General features: G+C 38.4%; 1 protein-coding gene across 1 annotated transcript in view; it reads left to right on the top strand.

The window, feature by feature from the left end:
* IL1RAPL1 (interleukin 1 receptor accessory protein like 1) overlaps positions 1–17999 on the top strand; it is a 1145215-nt gene extending 1127216 nt beyond the window's left edge. The window contains exons 10-11 of the mRNA XM_054005933.1: positions 15064–15234; positions 16549–17999. Of these exons, the coding sequence (XP_053861908.1) occupies positions 15064–15234; positions 16549–17267 (890 nt within the window). The 3' untranslated portion in view covers positions 17268–17999. The remainder of the gene's footprint in view (positions 1–15063; positions 15235–16548) is intronic.
* Positions 18000–19035: the final 1036 nt, after the last annotated feature.

Below are 19035 nucleotides of genomic sequence, written 5' to 3'. Positions count from 1 at the left end.
TTGAAGAGGAAAAAAGGAATATAATTGTCTATTTAAGTCAGTGTTCTCAGTAAAATTACATTACAGCAGGTAGAGAACATGTTCTCTTTAGATAATAAAAACAGCAGAAAATTTTATGTGTTTAGCTGTGTTAATATGCTAAATGAAGTATTACTCTGAGATGCCAAACAAAATATAATGTATTGAATAAAGTGGAGTACATCAAAAGCAGAAAGAAATTGTCTCTGCATTTCGTCCTGAGGTGACATGTTCCCAGTCAATATGGGGATAATTGAAATCCCTCACTATTATTGAGTTCTTAATTTTGATAGCCTCTCTAATTTCACTTAGCATTTCATCATCACTATCACTATCCTGGTCAGGTGGTCGATAATAGATCCCTAATGTTATATTCTTATTAGAACACGAAATTACTATCCATAGAGATTCTATGGAAAATGTGGATTCACTTAAGATTTTTACTTCATTTGATTCTACATTTTCTTTCACATATAGTGCTACTCTGCCCCCTGCACGACCTGTTCTGTCCTTGTGATATATTTTGTACCCTGGAATGATTGTGTCCCATTGATTTGTCCTCAGTCCACCAGGTTTCTGTGATGCCTATTATATCAATATCCTCCTTTATCACGAGGCACTCTAGTTCACCTATCTTATTATTTAGACTTCTAGCATTTGTATTCAAGCACTTTAAAAACTTTGTCACTGTTTATTTGTCTGCCCTTTTCTGATGTGTGCAATTTTTTTATGTGAATGTTTCTCATCTGATCTGGCCCTTACATTATCCTCTTCCATCCTCCGCTCCTGACTATAACTTAAAGAATCTATATCAATAGACTCTCCTCTAAGGCCTGGTCCACACTAACCCCCCCACTTCGATCTAAGATACGCAACTTCAGCTATGTGAATAACGTAGCTGAAGTCGAAGTACCTTAGTTCGAACTTACTGCGGGTCCAGACGCGGCAGGCAGGCTCTCCCGTCGACTCCGCGTACTCCTCTCGCGGAGCAGGAGTACCAGCGTCGACGGCGAGCACTTCTGGGATCGATCCGGGATCGATTTATCGCGTCTAGACAAGACGCGATAAATCGAACCCAGAAGATCGATTGCTTACCGCCGGACCCGGAGGTAAGTATAGACGTACCCTAAGAGAAGTCTCTGTCCAATTCACATGCTCCTTTGCAGCAGTCGGCTTTCCCCCATCTCCTAGTTTTAAAAGTTTCCCCAGTTTAACAGTTAATATTTACACAAAAGGTATAATATTTATATTTTTCAAGAGCCACCTTAGAAACTGAATGATCTCCAGCATTGCCTTTTTTCCCCACTAGTAAAATAGTTGTAATGACTTAACCAATTGGTATACTCGAATCAACAGAAAAAAATGCAAAATCTTCACACTAGATGATTCGATAACTTTTCTCCTTTCTTCTCTTTGAATATACAAAAGTCTTGAAACAAAACAAAAGGAAGATGCTTTACATATAAATTATATATACATATATAAATATATGTTACTTTAAATATATGTAATATATACATCTATCGTATGTATGTGTATATGTATATGTGTGTGTGTACATATATATATATACATAACACCTCTCCTGATAGGGAGTGAAATCCTGGCCCCATTGAAGTCAATAGGCATGTCAGCATTTCACCTAGAAAATCTTGCCTCTGGATAACAGTGCCATCCTCTGTGCAAAAGTCTTTAATTATTAGGCTTAGATTCATTAAACTGAATGAAAGGCATTTCTCAACTGAATCAGATGTTTACATACCAGATTCCTGTTGCAATAAAGCCATATGGTATCTCCATCTGGAGAAATAGTCTCCAAATACTGATGTGGACACAGAAACTGTGAGACATGCTTGCCAGAATATGGTTAAATGTGGATATCATGACTTCATTAAACTATTAACCAAGGAGGAAACACTACCCATCAGAACTGTTCCAGTGACCCTGGGTTGTACAAACCTACACTGGGTCTGAGACCATGCCCTTCTACACCCCACGCCTGCTCAGGGACACTGGGTGGAAGCCAGAGTCCCAACCTATTCCCCTCCTGCATGCAGGATGTAGGAGAGATGAGATGAGGGGAGCCAAATGCTGTGTTAGACATGGAAGCAAACCCTTTCACCATGTAATGTCATGGTCAGGGGCCCTGCCCGAGATGCACATTGGGTTACAGAAACCTTACATCAGACCCTTTTTTTAACCCACCAACCACAATGAAAATGCCAAAGTTGCAATAAATGTAATGTAAATTCAAAAACTGGCACTCTGGCGTGCTGGATGGAAAGTGGAAAAAAAAAAAAGAACCAAAACATATAGCCATTGTGCTGTATGGGAAAAATCTCTTCCAGACCCCAAAACAAAATTTGGCAATAGGCTTAGTACCTGGCATAGTAAGAGATCCAGTTCACTAAATAAGAGGGAAGGGTGGGGCTTAAGCAAAGCAAAACTGGATACCATCCAGCAATGGGCAGAAATGATCCCTCCTTCCTACTCTCAGATCCTTGTGGGTCTGTCATGAGCTCAGTCATTCACAGGCAGCAGGATCAGGTAGGACAGACTCAGAGTCTGGATGCTGTGGGAGACAGCCTCCTCCAACCCCCAAACTGTGGGCCATCGGGAGGAAAGGGACAAGAGAACCAGTGGAAGCCTGAGTTTTCCCCCTGTGCCTTGGCCCACACCCAAGGCAAGTAGAGGAGGTGGTCCATGTATCCTTACTACTCCCAGACCCATTAGTCACACACCCCAGTTAGTGAGCAAAGTGGGTAGGCGTTAGTACTATCCACAAACTTTTCAGCTGAACTCAGAGTAACAATTTAAGTTAGAGAGAGCAGTACTTACAGTCTAAAGGAATCAATAAACTCACAAACTGAAGAGTGAAAACGCAGAAGGTGATCAGCCCAGCCTGAGTGGCTTTATTTAAAGGAATGGGTGGATAGGAGAACTGAATATAAGAAATAATAGAAAAAGGCTGAATAAACAAATAAACACATTAATACTATAAAAGCCACACAAACATCTATTCTCCTAGCTATCCTCACAAAACCCTAACATCCATTATGGGTGGGGTGAGTGGGGCAGCCGTCTAGGGCACAAAGTCATAGGGACAGAAAAATGGGGTAGAAAAATGATTTAAAAAAAACGGTAGGAGGCGTGAAAATGCTTACTCACCCCAAATGCTAAACTGCATTATGAGTTATGGCTCTGTCATTATGGGTTGGCGAAGAATGTTGTCAGAATGCAGTGGAAACAATTTCAGTTTTTTAAAGTAATAATGTTGGCTAATTTGGGGATGGTGTGACATTGTAGCACACCCATGAGATCCCACAGGATGAGCCACTCTGTACCAGTGAAACTTGGCAGTCCTCTTACTAAACTGCTATCAGATGTTATGCATTCACTCCATTTCCTTGATCCTTGCTGGAACGGGAACTAGGTGATGATGAGGTCAGAGTGCCCTCTCTCTCTCTCCTCATAACAGTCCCTCCACTCTTGCCTCAGTCTTCTCGCTGGTGTGGAGTATTCACTGGATGTGCCTCCTGGCAGCATCTTTCAGACTGGGTCTTTGCAGAGGAGGATTTAACAGCTCTAAATGAGAACGCTGTTGCCCTCATCAGCTCTCTAACGCAAGCTTCAACTTGGAGAAACGCCCCTGGCTTTGCATTGATACAGAAAGTCAAGGAAAGGAGAGCTTCCATTGCTTTTGGCACTGGGATCCAAATTAGTGCTCAACTTAGAAGGCTTGGCAGGGCAGTTTCTGTCTTGAAATCACTGTTGGAAGTCGGACTACTTATATAAACCACCTCCCTACAGCACCTTCTCCTTCACCCCCATTTCTGCAGCAAAATACTGGCAAGGCTCACATGGGATCATCCACATCAGATTTTGTCAAGACAAAAGAAGGTCAACAATAGTTCTTAATAACTTCTGTGGTTTGTGAGTTAAGCTGAACAGGAACAAGGCACTTCTTATTCTGAAACATGTGGAGGTAATCAGGAACAATGCCATGTGTAGACAAGCCCATGCATTATGAAAAAAAGGAAGACACCTTTGAGAATCTTTTAATATGAATTAGCTACTAATACCTTGGGATATAATTTTTGCAAATGGTCTAGGCACCTTGGAAAGTATTTTTGTTAATGATTAGGCCATACAGGTATGACAACTCTGCGATTGCTGCTGAAGCTAGTGACACATTCCCAATTACAGAATCTTCCCTGGGGACCAATGAAATAACACTGCAGTAACAACCTCAAGTGTGCATATGAGTTCTAATTGGCTGTAGGCACAGTTTGCTAATAAGAAATGTTATTTCTTGAAGATCAATTTCAAATTTTATCAAATAAAGCCACTACACAAAAATGCAGCTTTAATCCTTCCAAATGTTAGTAGTAGAGTTAGTGATAGAATTATACAAAAAGAGGATTTCTCCTCTTAATTAAAATTTATAGTCTCAGTGTTGACTCACTTTAAATCTTTTTAGTTTTAGGCATTTGGCTGCATTTGAAATGTCATTCAAAGAGTAAAATCACAATTTATGTCTGCAGATGGGGGTTTGTAGCTTGTATCCCTGAAATTTATTAGTTAAAAGAAAAATGGGTTCTATTGTTAGTGTCTCCCTAATTTTTTTTATTGCAATTAAGGCATAATTTTAACTGAAATTCACAAAAAAATAGCATTATCATAGTAATGTTCTTTATAAGATTAACTGTAAGAAGAAGACGGATATAGGCTACCTGTTCCAGAAATAGAATAGAAATAAAAGACTGTTCAAATGTATACACTGTCATGTTAAAAATTGCATATGAGTTAGCAAAGCCCTTCATATAGCACAGAAAGTGTGGGTAGGTATTTCCACTATATGGTCTCTTCTGGGCCTTAGCCAGCTGCTCTATCAACTATTTACATGCTTTGGAATGTTCTAATAGAAAAGGTCACCCTAGTATCTACACCTGTACCCCGATATAATGCGACCCAATATAACACAAATTCGGATATAATGCGGTAAAGCAGTGCTCTGTGGGGGCGGGGCTGCGCACTCCGGTGGATTAAAGCAAGTTCGATATAACGTGGTTTCACCTATAACGCGGTAAGATTTTTTGGCTCCCAAGGACAGCGTTATATCGAGGTAGAGGTGTATTACGTTCTTTTCACCCCAGAGTAGTCTCAAAGATATGAGAGATTTGAAGATCACAGCTGGCATAACCCAATCTGGCAGGTTTAACTTGAGGTTAGTAGTGCTGTATGTTAGGGAAGGGACATGAGTGACTGTACTCCTTCCATACTTCTTTTTTTTTTTTTTTTAAGCCTAAGGAAAATTGGAGCCTGTTTCAAGACATAGGCTGAGGGTCTGTGTCTCCAAACCATTTTTTCCTCATTCTAATTCACTAAATAATTGATTTTTCAGATTCCTGGTAGTTTGGGGGGGGAGGGAGAAGTTGGGTTTGAACCAAATTTGAAAATTCTGACAAATTTCATCAAATTGAAAAAGTCTATTTTGGGTGGAACAAACCATTTCATTCAACCTGAAACATTTTGTTTCAAGGCAGTTTTACAAGGTTGAATTCACAAAGTGGCCAAAGGAAGAGGTAGTAATGCCTCCCTTATAAGGTTTAGCCCAGTGGTTAGGGCACTCAGCTGGGATGTGAAAAACCCAGGTTCAATTCAACTGTTTCCCTGATGGGGAGAAAGCATTTAAATAGGGGGGTCTCTGGTGCTTAGAGAACTCGCCTAAGAGGTGTCAGACTATGGGGTGTTCTGATGTGGGACTCTCTGTTAAAGTTGTTCCACTTTGAATAAATAATTAGTCACTGGCCCAAGGACGTGAACCTGGGTCTCCCATCTGCTTGTTGAGGGCTGTAAACAGCAGGCTATAGAGACACTTTCTTTCTCTTGCCCATAGACTATTTAATTATTTCTACAAAAATGGCTTCAACAGAGGAAACTTAGAAAATCCCAACCTACGCTACCCACCTGTGACCAGAAAAGCAAAGCAAACCTCACCCTTGCAAGGCTGCCTCCCAGTTCACAAATTGCATTAGCCTATGAATTCATCCAAAAAAATAATGCAGTCAATATTTTTCCTCGTGTTTAGTGTCTGCTCACCTTTCATAGATCACTCAGGTAGCATATAGTGCATGTTCATTCGTTGGATACCTTATAGTAATATTCCTTTTGTAGTTTTTGCATTCGACTGGTAAACATTTTGCAGCAATAGAGAGAATAGTTAATATCACTATCTTTTAAATGTCATAATCTTTTTAGAACTCTAAAACTCTTATAGGAGTGTTTGGGTTTTCATATAAATCTTCTAAGACTCTAATGTATCTAATATTTTATTTAACAAGTATTAAATCTTCAGAAGTAGAATTTAATTTAAATTTTTACAGTTAATGAGAGCAACTGAGAGTGCATCTAAACAGGGTTTTTTTTTCTAATTTTATTAGGAATATGAAATTAGAATAAAGCTCAGCAAAAGATCTACCATTAATAATAGATTACTCAGTTTGGTTCTGTTAATAAAATAATATTCTATCTCGTGTATCTATCAATGCCATATTTGAGTTTTGACAATTGCAAATCAGCAGAAATATAGATGATAACATTTGTATGTTTGAAATAGTGGCACTGTATTAATCTTTCAGACCTCTTACACCAGATTTTCACCTGCTCTGAATTATTACCTATTTTCAGGCAATATCAGCCTTGTTTCAGAAATTCAGTTTTTTAGGGAAAAGGTTTATATTAGTATTCATATAAAATATCCTAGAAACAGTGTAATTTAGCAATGTATCGTGAGATTTAGGCTTCTAAAATTCAAAAAGAGTTAATGAATTGATTGGAAGGTAGCAAAATAATTAACTACATTAAAGCTCATTACAGAATTGGTTCACTTGCTATTTAAATGTGTGTGGTTGGGGGTAAGATGTACCAGAGCCATTGATCAGTTGAGAACAAAGTTAAAATCCAAACCTCAGTCACTATTGAAACGATGTAATCCCAAATGTTGCGTGTGTCAAAGTCACCAGATAAATTAGCATAATTGTCTTTGTTCAGAAAGCTGAGCTATTATATCTAGGGAATTTTTCACATTAAATGCTTGCACTATGGTTACCCCAATGCTAACAGTCCCTTACTTTCATAAACACTAAAATTGACTCACCATTATTTAAATGCATGATGAATTTCTATTTTCTATTAGCCTTCAATAAATGTTAGGGGAAGAAAACTTTTTTAAATTTTGCAAAGACTCGTGACGACTTTTAGATTCTCTGGATGCCCATGCAGTCAATCAAACATTTCAATTACACTCTTCACTCTGTTGAGGGAGATGGAAAATAAAATGCCTCCAATACATTTGGTGTATTCACAAATTATGAAGCTCACTCAAATTAGAACTTGTTAATATTGTTTTGAAATGGCTAAAATCATTGGGAAAATCTCTCGATACCCATTTAAATAATTTCTTATCAACCAAGGTAATTAAAAATAGCAAAGCTTGCTGTATGAAATTGCCTTTGAATCAGTATGGCATTGATGAATCTGGTCTCTTATTTTATTTCTTTTCTTGAAATCCTAGTTATATCTGAATCTATACTATGCTGAAATGTACTCTGGGGAAGGAGGAGAATTAGTTATCCATCAAGTTTCCCATTGATCTAGAAATGGAACGTCTGCTAAAGTCAGAAGTGGCTTACTGGCTACATTTAGCAGCAAAGGAATCTGCATGTGATCAGCTCTGTTCAATCTAGTAGAGGTTTCTGCAGTCAATATTAATTACTCTACAGGATTTCAGGAGACGTAAGAGAGATGAAGAGCCTAACTAGCTGTAAAGTTCATTAAAAGTAAACCCTGGACCTAGCAATGCTACTTGTGACATTTGTCCAAGCAGTGTTGGTTTTTCCATGTTAACAGCTTTGTGGTCAAGTACATTGCATCTGCCACACAGCAGAATTTGTGGACCCATTCCCTACTGGTCCCCTCTGTGTGGAACTAATGAAAACCTTCTCTCCCCTTCCCACCCCCCATTCCCTGTTGGCATGGCAGAGTTGGTTGAGGGAGGCTAAGATGGAGTAAGCTATACACTGAACTTGTGCTTTGCAGCTGGGGCCTCAATTGCATAGCTATGCTGGGGATAGGGGGCGGGCAAACTGGTTCAAACTAGCCTCACTGCTTGCTTTGTTTTTTCAGTTGTTTCAAATGATTCATGTAATAAACAGCTCACAAAAATGTCTATGGTAGTAATCATTTCCCCCTCTACAGCTACATGTTTATAAATATTCATGGGGCTGTGATAGGATGTCATATGTCATGTAGGGTTGTGTCGATTGAATCACTTCACATAATATAATGTGATTGTGCAGCCCAACTTGATACAGTGCAAGGTGTGCTACCCTGATAAATAGTTAGAAAGAGCAATCTTCAAATAGTTAAAGGGAATTGAGCTCTCACAAATAAAGGTGATATTTAGAGTTTGCTTTTAATCTCTACCAACAAAAAGATTCAGATGAAGTCTTCAGCTTCCTTGTCTTTGTGTGGTAATTAGCAGGTGTTTTTCCTGCTAAGCGTGGGAGGAAGCAGGCAGTGAATGACTGTGATTCAGTTTATCACTAATGCATGCAAGCCTCACAAAAACAAATCTTTGAAATGGCATAATCTATACTTAAAGCCAAAGTGCAAGCAACAATCAATCACATTTTCATTCTGAAGATGCACTGATGGCAGCTTTAATAGCACTTCTTATGCTAATGAGGATAAATTAGTAAATTCTCATTTGAAAGAGGAGATTGTATTGTCATCATGTCTCTGGGTTTTGCTTTTGGCTGTGGGTTTTTGGTTTAGTTTCTGTTTTTTCATGTGCTTAATTTGTGTGAACTGATTTGCAACCCAGGTGAGGGATGTTAATGTAGAGGGAGATGACGTCCATGATGGCAAGGATGACGTTCTGAGTAAGGTTGTTAATGTTGTAGAGTTTCTGGAGGAAGTTGGTTGTGTACTGGAGTAAAGTGGCACCTTGTGTGGTTTGAGGATGGTTTGTATGAGTCCCAGTATTCCTTCAGTAAGAGGATCATGGCTAGATATGATGGGTCTGCCTGGATTCCCTTGTTTCTGTATCTTGGGAAGCATGTAGAAGGTCCCTGGGGTGGGTTTGTGGGGTATGATTTTGTAAAGTTTCTCTTGGAGTTGTTTGGGGAAGGATTTGATTACACTCTTAAATTCCTGGGTGAATTGCAGTGTGAGATCTTCTCCAAGTTCTTTATAATAGATGCTGTCAGAGAGCCTCATTGAGGTAGTCATCATAGTTGAGGACTACAATGGTACCCGCTTTGTCTGCTGGTTTGGTCACTGTCTGGTGATTGTATTTCAGGGACTGTATTGCTGTGCACTGAGAGGTAGAGAGATTACGGTGGATGTAATATTTGTTAGGGATTTCAGAGTCAGTCTTTTCCCTCCCTGACCAATCAATGTAATGGTCAAGAGTGTGGTTTTGTCAACTGTTGGGTGTGCAGTGAGATGATTCTTTTTTCCTATGACTATTGATGGGGACATGGCAGTTGTAATCCAGTTGTCCTACACAATCACAACATGTGATCCACCGCATCCAGTGCACTAAATGCTGCAATAACAATTATGTGGATGAAACAAATCAATCATTATGCTCCCCAATGAACTCACAGAAAAATTATAAAAGATAAAAACATCATATTATCGATCAGCAAACACTTTTCACAAAATGATCACTCCATCTTTGAACTCTCTGTCCTCATCCTCAAAGGAAACCTGCATAGGACCTTCAAAAGATGAGCCTGGAAGGTTAAATTCGTAACTCTGCTAGATATTAAAAATCCATGAACTCAATAAAGACACTGCATTTATGGCTCATTACAACACTCAGTAACCCACTATCCCTCCTTTGTTCTACGACTGCAGAAGTGTTAATGTCCCACTTCATCTTGAATGGTCTCTTGCAACATGTATTAATTCCTTATGCTAAACAGTCTGTTCCACCTTGTGTTTAATTGTGACAATCTGGCCTGGTCTACGCTACAAAATTAGGTCAATACAAGGCAGCTTACGTCACTCTAACTAGGGAAGTAGAATTTGAAAGTTGAAGGCAGCTTAGGTGAAAGTGATCATGAAAGGTAACATTCATGATTCTAAGGAATGGTAGGAGGGAAAGCAGCACAATAAAGATAATGGATTTCAAGAAGGTAGACTTTAGCAAACTCAGGGAGTTGGTAGGTAAGATCCCATGCACAGCAAGTCTAAAGGGAAAACCAGTTCAAGACAGTTAGCACTTTTCCAAAGAGACCTTATTAAGGACACTAGAGCAAACTATCCTACTGCATAGAAAAGATAGGAAGTATGGCAAGAAACTGCCCCGGCTTAACCAGGAGATCTTCAATTATCTGAAACTCCAAAGAGAGTCCTACAAAAAGTGAAAACTAGGTCAAATTACAAAGGATGAATATAAACAAATAACACAAGTACATAGGGACAAAATTAGAAAGGCCAAGGCACAAAATGAGATTGAACTAGCTAGAGGCATAAAGGATAATAAGAAAACATTCTACAAATATATTAGAAGCAAGATGAAGACCAAGAACAGGGTAGGCCCTTTACTCAATGGTGTGTGTGTGGGGGGGGGGGGAATAACAGAAAATATGGAAATGGCAGAAGTGCTAAATGACTTTTTTGCTTCTGTTTTCACCAAAAAGATTAGTAGCAAGTAGTAGCAATTTGGACATCTAACATAGTGAATGTCAGTTAAAATGAGGTAGGATCAGAGGCTTGAATAAGGAAAGACCAAGTTCAAAATTACTTAGACAAGTTAAGTGTCTTCAAGTGACTTGATACATCCTAGAATACTCAAGAAGCTGACTGAGGAGATATCGAGTCATTAGCAATTATCTCTGAAAAGTCATGGAAAACGGGAAAGATTTCAGAGGACTAGAAAAGGGCAAATATAGTGATAATCTATGCAAAGAGAAATAAGGTCAACCTGGGGAATTACAGACGAGTCATCTTAACTTCAGTACCCAGAAAGATAATGGAGCAAATAATTAAACAATCAATTTTCAAACACTTAGAAGATAATAAGGTGATAGGTAACAGTCAGAATGGATTTGTCAAAAATAAATCATGCCAAATCAACTTAATAGCTTTCTTTGACAGGGTAGCAAGCTTTGTGGATGGGGCCAGCAGTAGATGTGGTATATCTTGATGTTAGTAAGGCTTTTGATAGTGTCTTGCATGACCTTCTCATAAACAAACTAGGGAAATACAACCTAGATGGAGATACTATAAAGTGGGTGCATAACTGGTTGGAAAACCATTCCCAGAGAGTAGTTATCAGTGGTTCACAGTGAAGATGGAAGGGCATTTTGAGTGGGGTCGTGCAGGGATCAGTTCTGGGTCCAGTTCTGTTCAATACCTTCATCAATGATTTAGATAATGGCATAGAGAATACACTTATAATCTTTGTTGATGATACCACGGTGGTAGGGGTTGCAAGTGCTTTGGAGGATAGGATTAAAATTCAAAATGATCTGGGCAAACTGGAGAAACAGTCTGAAGTAAATAGGATGAAATTCAATAAGGACAAATGCAAAGTACCCCACTTAGGAAGGAACAATCAGTTGCACACATACAAAATGGGAAATGACTGCCTAGGAAGGAGTACTGCAGAAATGGTTCTGGGGGTCATAGTGGATCAAAAGCTATATATGAGTCAACAGTGTAACACTGTTTCAAAAAAAGCAAACAATCATTCTGGTATGTATTAGCAGGATTGTTGTAAGCAACACATGAGAAGTAATTCTTCCGCTCTACTCCATGCTGATAAGGCCTCAAGTGGAGTATTGTGTCCAGTTCTGGATGCTACATTTCAGGTAGGATGTGGACAAATTGGCGAAAGTCCAGAGAAGAGCAACAAAAATGATTAAAGGACTAGAAAATATGGGAAGATTGAAAAAAAAGTGTTTTTTTAGTCTGGAGACGAGGAGACTGAGAGGGGACATGATAACACTTTTCAAGTATATAAAAGGTTGTTACAAGCAGAAGGGAGAAAAATGTTCTCCTTAACTTTTGAGGCAAGGACAAGAAGCAATGGGCTTAAACTGCAGCAAGGGCAGTTTAGGTTGGACATTAGGAAAAACTTCCTGTCAGGGTTGTGAAACACTTGTGTCAGCGGTGTGTGTCGTCACCAAGATAGCTTGTATCTATTGTACTGTTACTGTGGGGCATTATAGGAAGGCTCCTGAAAGCCAGTAACAGTTAACATAAACAATGCAGTGTCTACACTGACACTGCGTCGCCCTAACTACATTGACCTTGACGCTATGCCACTCATGGATGTGGAGTTAATAAGTTGGCAGTTATGTCAGCAGGAGCAAAATTTTTTACTGGTGACCCCTTTCACATCGCAAGCCTCTGAGTGCAACCCCCCTAATAAATTAAACACCCTTTTAAATATATTTAACACCATTATAAATGCTGGCGGCAAGCGGGGTTTGGGGAGGAGGTTGACAGCTCGTGACCCCCCCCCCCATGTAATGCCCTTGCGACCCCCTGAGGGGTCCTAACCCCCAGTTTGAGAACCCCTGTTATAGTAGGAAGTCAAGGTGTTAATTTTAACCTGCATGGTTCTAGTTAACCTGTGATCTGGTTGTCTGAGAGATCACGTCTCTCTGTAAAATTGTACCCTAGTTGTAGTCAGTGGAGACACTGGAGCTGGACCCTCTATGGTATAGAAGAAAGATGTTGTTGAAATAAATATTACACTGTTGCATTTAAGCAAGAAACCAATGACAGAATGCGAACAATTTTCCCTCAGATTAGAAATGTACAAACTGTCTCAATAGGAAATGCCCTGATGCCTTCAAACCAGTTTGTCTGAATACTCATTATTCCTTATAATGTATCCCTAGAGAAATTAATGCAGTCACATACCCAATCAAGGAAGTTTAAAGTACCATGGCCATGCTCAAGCAAGTATCATTATTGTTGCTACTTGTAATGCTATAGCACCTTTCAATCAAACATAATTTTTTTAAAATGTAAAATTACCAAAGTTTCATACAGCTAGTTGTGGTAGTTTTCCAATAATCTCTTTACCTTATTGCTGATTAATAATATAAAATACACAGCCTATTTCTGTGTAATCAGATGCTTTCTCCTCTATAATCAGCCTCTACCTCCTATTTCATTCATTCAGTGAAGTCACAAGCCATTGGTTTGTGACATGAGACTTGTTTCTGTCTCGATGAATTTTGATATTCCAAATACTGCAGTGAAGCATGACTGAAGGAATTATCCAGGAAGAAAGTGTTTATAGTTCAGGGAGATCTTCTGGTCTGTTGTACACACACAAACACACCTCCTTGATATTTGATTCCAATGTGGAAGAAAATACAGCTCAAGTACAAAACAGTATAATGGGGAATTGATATAATGTTATGCTTGTAAAGTTGCTAGTGTGGCTGTGGTATGATTTGTATCATCTGTAAATGTTAGAGTATAGAGTGTACGGTTCACAGGGAGAAGGGAGCAGAACAATATGTAAGATGTCATATATTCATTTTGTATAGACAGGCAGCACTAGTCCTGCATTCCGCGTGCTTTTTTAAACAGGAGCTGTTAAAATGTAAAAAGGAGTAAAGTGAGAAAAGGATTTGTTGTTAGTAAATAGCTGAATTCAGCATTGAATGAATATAACATTACTTATGGCACACAGTAGAATATTCAATCAAGCCTCCTTTTCAAGCAATTGATATTTTCTATGTCTGGTGCATAATACTGTCTAGAGAATTAAAGGATGTTAACATTTCATTACTCCTGCCATTGATTTTTCTCTACTTTCTTCACAACAAAAATCAAAATGTGACCTCTTATTCCACTGAATTAGTTCCAGAGCACTTGCCATTATTGACCTTCTAATGAAAATTAATGATGGCTTCTTTCATTCAGTCTTACAAGTAAGCACAGCAAGCAAATTTCCCAAAAGGGTGGTTTTTTTCCCCTCAGATTGAAATGAAAAAGATCATATTAAATACAAATCCTACGTTAAGGCAGCATTAAGTGTGCAAATTTAAACACTCAAAAGTCAGAACATTCATAATATTTTAATTATGATTTAAATTGCATCATTGGGGCCCAATGCTACAAAAACTTAACCATGTCAGTAGCTTTACTCATGTACAGTCAATGAGACTACTCATATAAGTAAAGTCACATCTGTGTTTAAATCTTTGCAGCATTGGGCCCTTTATTTGTTTATATTGCACATATTTGGTCACTTCCTGCCCCCCAACCCCCTTCCTGCATAGGGGAAACTGAGGGTGGCATAGAACAGCATTTACACTAAACACTTCTGGGCCCATGATGTGGGACAGAGTCAGAAGGCCCTGGGTGCTAGATCAGTTACTTTAGGCAGCAGACTTAAGTTAAAACAACAGTAAGGCATAAAGCCACCTTTGCCCTCCATCAACTTCTCCAGTCTTGCATCGAGCACAATTCAGCTTGACTGGGAGTGCTTGGCCACTGTATATATGTTAGGCATTGCATATATTAAGGTAGTCTAAGATATTGCAGTACAAACATGCAGTGCATACTAATTAACTTTAACTATTTCATTTCTGGACTTTTGGGTGTTTAAATATGCAAATTTTGCACTAACATAGATATTTACTTTCTTTTCTCAAGGCTAGAAAAGGCTTTACATTATTTTATTTTTTTAGTGGAATTATCTCCCGCTGCTCAAATAACACCAAAAAACAAACAGGTGAACTGATTGCATTTATAGCCATCCATACAAATATATATGCACAAATCACCTTCAGGGTAAGACCATGGGCTCTCTTACATCTGTGTAAATTAGGCATAACTCCATCAGTGTCAAAACAGGATAAATGAGAGGTTCCATATCTGGACGTGAAAACTAGATACTTTATCTATGGCATTTGCTGATGATACAAAATTATCTAGTGAAAACATATTATTGTCTGAAGATCAAGTCAAATACCTCATTTTCTTTCTTTCTTTCTTTAGACAACAAAGATTATGATGCATATCTATCCTATACCAAAGTGGATCCAGACCAGTGGAATCAAGAAACTGGGGAAGAAGAACGATTTGCTCTTGAGATCCTACCAGATATGCTTGAAAAGCATTATGGGTACAAGTTGTTCATACCAGACAGAGATTTGATTCCCACTGGAAGTAAGTTATATTCAGCCATTTGTGTGTGTTTCCTATATGGGGAAAACAGAAAATACATATATGTTGCAACAATGTGCTTTCTATCATAATATCCTCAGAGTCTTATCTCTGAGTTTTCTCTATCATTTTAAAAAATATTTTATCTGATTTTCGAGGTGCACTTTTAAAATATTTGTTGGCTTGCCTCTGTTCTTCTCTAAAATATCACTTGCGTATTTGGTTGGGTATTATTTTCAGTTAAGATGATAGTGTTCAGGAAAGACATAGACAGGAAAGCATGACAAGACCAGTATTTTGTACCGTTTGGTGTGGAGCCTTTCTATCTATGAATCAAATACTGATGTTCTTAATCTGTTTTAACTCAGTCCATACTTGGACAAATTCCCATGGCCCTGAATGTGCACTGAGTAAAATCGGAGTAAGGACTCAGAATTTAGCCCTTTGCTTATTCCAGAAACCAATCAAGCTTTCTATAAGGGGGATAATAGATTTGTGTTGAAACTAGTACAACAGTGGAGTGATACATTTGTGTCTCTTTTAAGGAATGCTATATGCCATGGCATTCTGTTAGTATTCACAGCAGATGAGTTTTTGGTGTGGGTACTGGAGATCTTCATAGAGAGCAAAATTAGCTAAGTAGTGCTTAGTTTTGTTCATTTACTACTTGTTCATGTTTATTTTCCATAGTCCTGCCCAATTTTAGTTACTGCTTTAGTGAGAAGTTGTAAAGTCCATCTCCATAGCTTCCATGTAGCCTTCAAACTGCCACCTTCTGACTGGATTATTCTAATTTACTTTTACTAAAGGCAGTAATGAATCTTTTATCTTAAAAAGAAAAAAAATACACATTAGCAGCAAAGTTGTTGTTCAAATCTGCAATAATCTGAGCGTTAATTCACAGGAGGCAACATTGGAAAAAAAAAAAAAGACAGACTAAGGGTCCAACCCTGCAATATACACAAGAGTAACTTGTGAGTTTATTGTGTATGATTGGTCCCCTAAATCACATGGTCATTGTTCTGTTACCGCACAGAATGACTTTTAAAACAGAAGAATGATGATGATAATACATAGCCTTGCTCACATGCAGATGTTGGTATTTGTACAAAAAATTAGCCAGTACCCAAATATTCTGATGAATAGAAACCCATTCACGTCAGGGGGAGGGGAAATTGAATGAATGTATGCAATCAATACTTTTCAGTGTTCAGCCAACTGTTCCTGGACAGGAGAATTTAGCTCATTTGTTTCTACCGAGATTTTTGGGTGAGATGCTTGCTTCGACTGATCTTGAGCAACTGTCTTTTTTTATAGCCTACATTGAAGATGTGGCAAGATGTGTAGACCAAAGCAAGCGACTGATCATCGTCATGACTCCAAATTATGTGGTAAGGAGAGGCTGGAGCATCTTCGAACTGGAAACCAGGCTTCGGAACATGCTAGTCACTGGAGAAATTAAAGTAATACTGATTGAATGCAGTGAACTCCGGGGAATTATGAACTACCAGGAGGTCGAGGCCCTCAAACATACCATCAAGCTTCTAACTGTCATTAAATGGCATGGACCAAAATGCAACAAGTTGAATTCTAAATTCTGGAAACGTTTACAGTACGAAATGCCTTTTAAGAGGATAGAACCCATCACACACGAGCAGGTTTTAGATGTCAGTGAGCAGGGGCCCTTTGGGGAACTGCAGACGGTCTCAGCAATTTCAATGGCTGCTGCCACCTCCACTGCTCTTGCCACTGCCCATCCAGATCTGCGCTCCACCTTTCATAATACGTATCATTCACAGATGCGCCAGAAACACTATTATAGAAGCTATGAATACGATGTACCTCCTACTGGCACCCTGCCTCTTACCTCAATAGGTAACCAGCATACCTACTGCAACATCCCTATGACACTTATCAATGGGCAGCGGCCGCAGACAAAAACTAACAGAGAGCAGAATCCAGATGAAGCTCACACAAACAGTGCGATACTGCCCCTCTTGCCACGGGAGACCAGTATATCAAGTGTCATTTGGTGACAGAAATGCAAAGGGGGACCCCAACCCCCTGGAGTAGGAGCTAAGTGTGCAGTCTGGTGCCTGGAACTACATCCTCGACTGCTGCTGTTAAACATGCATTACAATCTATAAAATACGAGGAAAAACAGGGTCTTGTACATATGTTTTTTGCAGTTTCTTTGTAGCATCAGTCTTCCTGTTTTATCCATGTCTCTTGCCATTCACATCTTGGACTTTGTTTTATACGTCATTGGAATTTGTATATTATGGTTTTTTTAAATGAAGAGACTGCTGTATAGATAGGAAATCTTTTTTGCTCCATTAGTATAGTTTTAGAATTTTTTTAAACATTTCTTGGGAATGCTTGGACGAAGCTATGTTAATATCAGAAGCACCATCCATTTTGTTGGCCTGCCTAGCCTGATACATGAAGGCCATGCCTGCTGCATTTCACCGTTGTGAAGAACCTTTGTTCTTAGGAGGACCCCGCCAATCATTCTGAGCTCCAATTTCATTACTTATCCCATGACAACACTTTTTCCTCCCGCCTCCCCTTATGATGGTCCCATGCTGGGTAACACTACAGACAGTCTGATCATCTAACATTTAACTCAGTAAATGCTTGTCAGACAACAAGATATACCCAATATGTATCAATTGCCTCACAGTAACCACTACAGAGTGTGTAGAAAGTAGAGTTTGTTTTTGTTTTACGGATGAGTTGATTTGTATCCCTTTTATTTATATAAAGCAACAACCCTAACCTGGAATAGTGTGAATGTGTGAATGTGTACGCAGCTTTTTTTTTTTTTTTTTTTTGCTTGTTTTTGTTAAGCATTTGACTTTTTCTTTTCCCCCTTTTAAATTCTGCAAATGAGGTTATTTGCAATTGTCAAACAAGTAAGGTAATAGGTGTTGAAGTGCAGTAAATCCTGCTGAGATTTACAATGATGGCTTCCAAACCAAAGGGGAGTAGAAGGACAATATCAACTATGGTTTGTCACATTGTATTATAGAAAATGGATTTTTTTAAAAAGTAAGAGCAAAACATTTCTTTCCAGCTGAGTATGGATTCCCCTTGTATTTGAACGCTCCAATCACTGTAATTACTTTTCAATGATATATTCACATTTGAGCATTTTTATATTTTGTTTTAGCTTGTTACAATAAGTAAAACCTTATTATTTCAAGGTGATTTAAATGAGAACTCAGGTAGTAAAAAAAGAAATTATGAGTACCAACGAACATAAATGTTGTAAGAATAAACATTTATTTATACAATATTAATATTTAAATTGGACGTGGAAGCATTAAAAACCATTAAGTTTATTGAATAAATAAATAAACTAGTTTGGTTTTTAATGCATGATTCCATCTTTGAGGATTGCAGATTACATGTGTACCATTGTTCCCAGATTTAAAAAAAAAATCACTGTTCAGATATCTCTAGAACTAATGGAATAAGGAGCTTACCCATATTTACATTCAAATGATGCAAAAGTCACTTTCCATTTTAGAAAATTTAAAGAATGCAGTTAGATTTTTTTTTCTTTTAAAAGGGCCATATTCTCTGCTGGTGTAAATGGAACTAGTGGAGGTGCTCCAATGACCATCAGCAGAGGATTGGCCCCTTCTTTTTTTTTTTTTTAATATCAACAATACAACATGAACACTAGGAAACAGCTTTTAAAGTATTTCAGCAACACATTACATAACAGCTGACTGGTGTTGGCCAATATAATGGATGTTGTGTGATTTGTTCATTCTTATTATCACTATATTCAAAAAA

The sequence above is a fragment of the Malaclemys terrapin genome, chromosome 1, assembly GCF_027887155.1.
Source record: "Malaclemys terrapin pileata isolate rMalTer1 chromosome 1, rMalTer1.hap1, whole genome shotgun sequence".
NCBI lineage: Eukaryota > Metazoa > Chordata > Testudines > Emydidae > Malaclemys > Malaclemys terrapin.
Note: the sequence above shows the minus strand (reverse complement) of the source record. Positions and strands in the feature narration are given on the sequence as shown.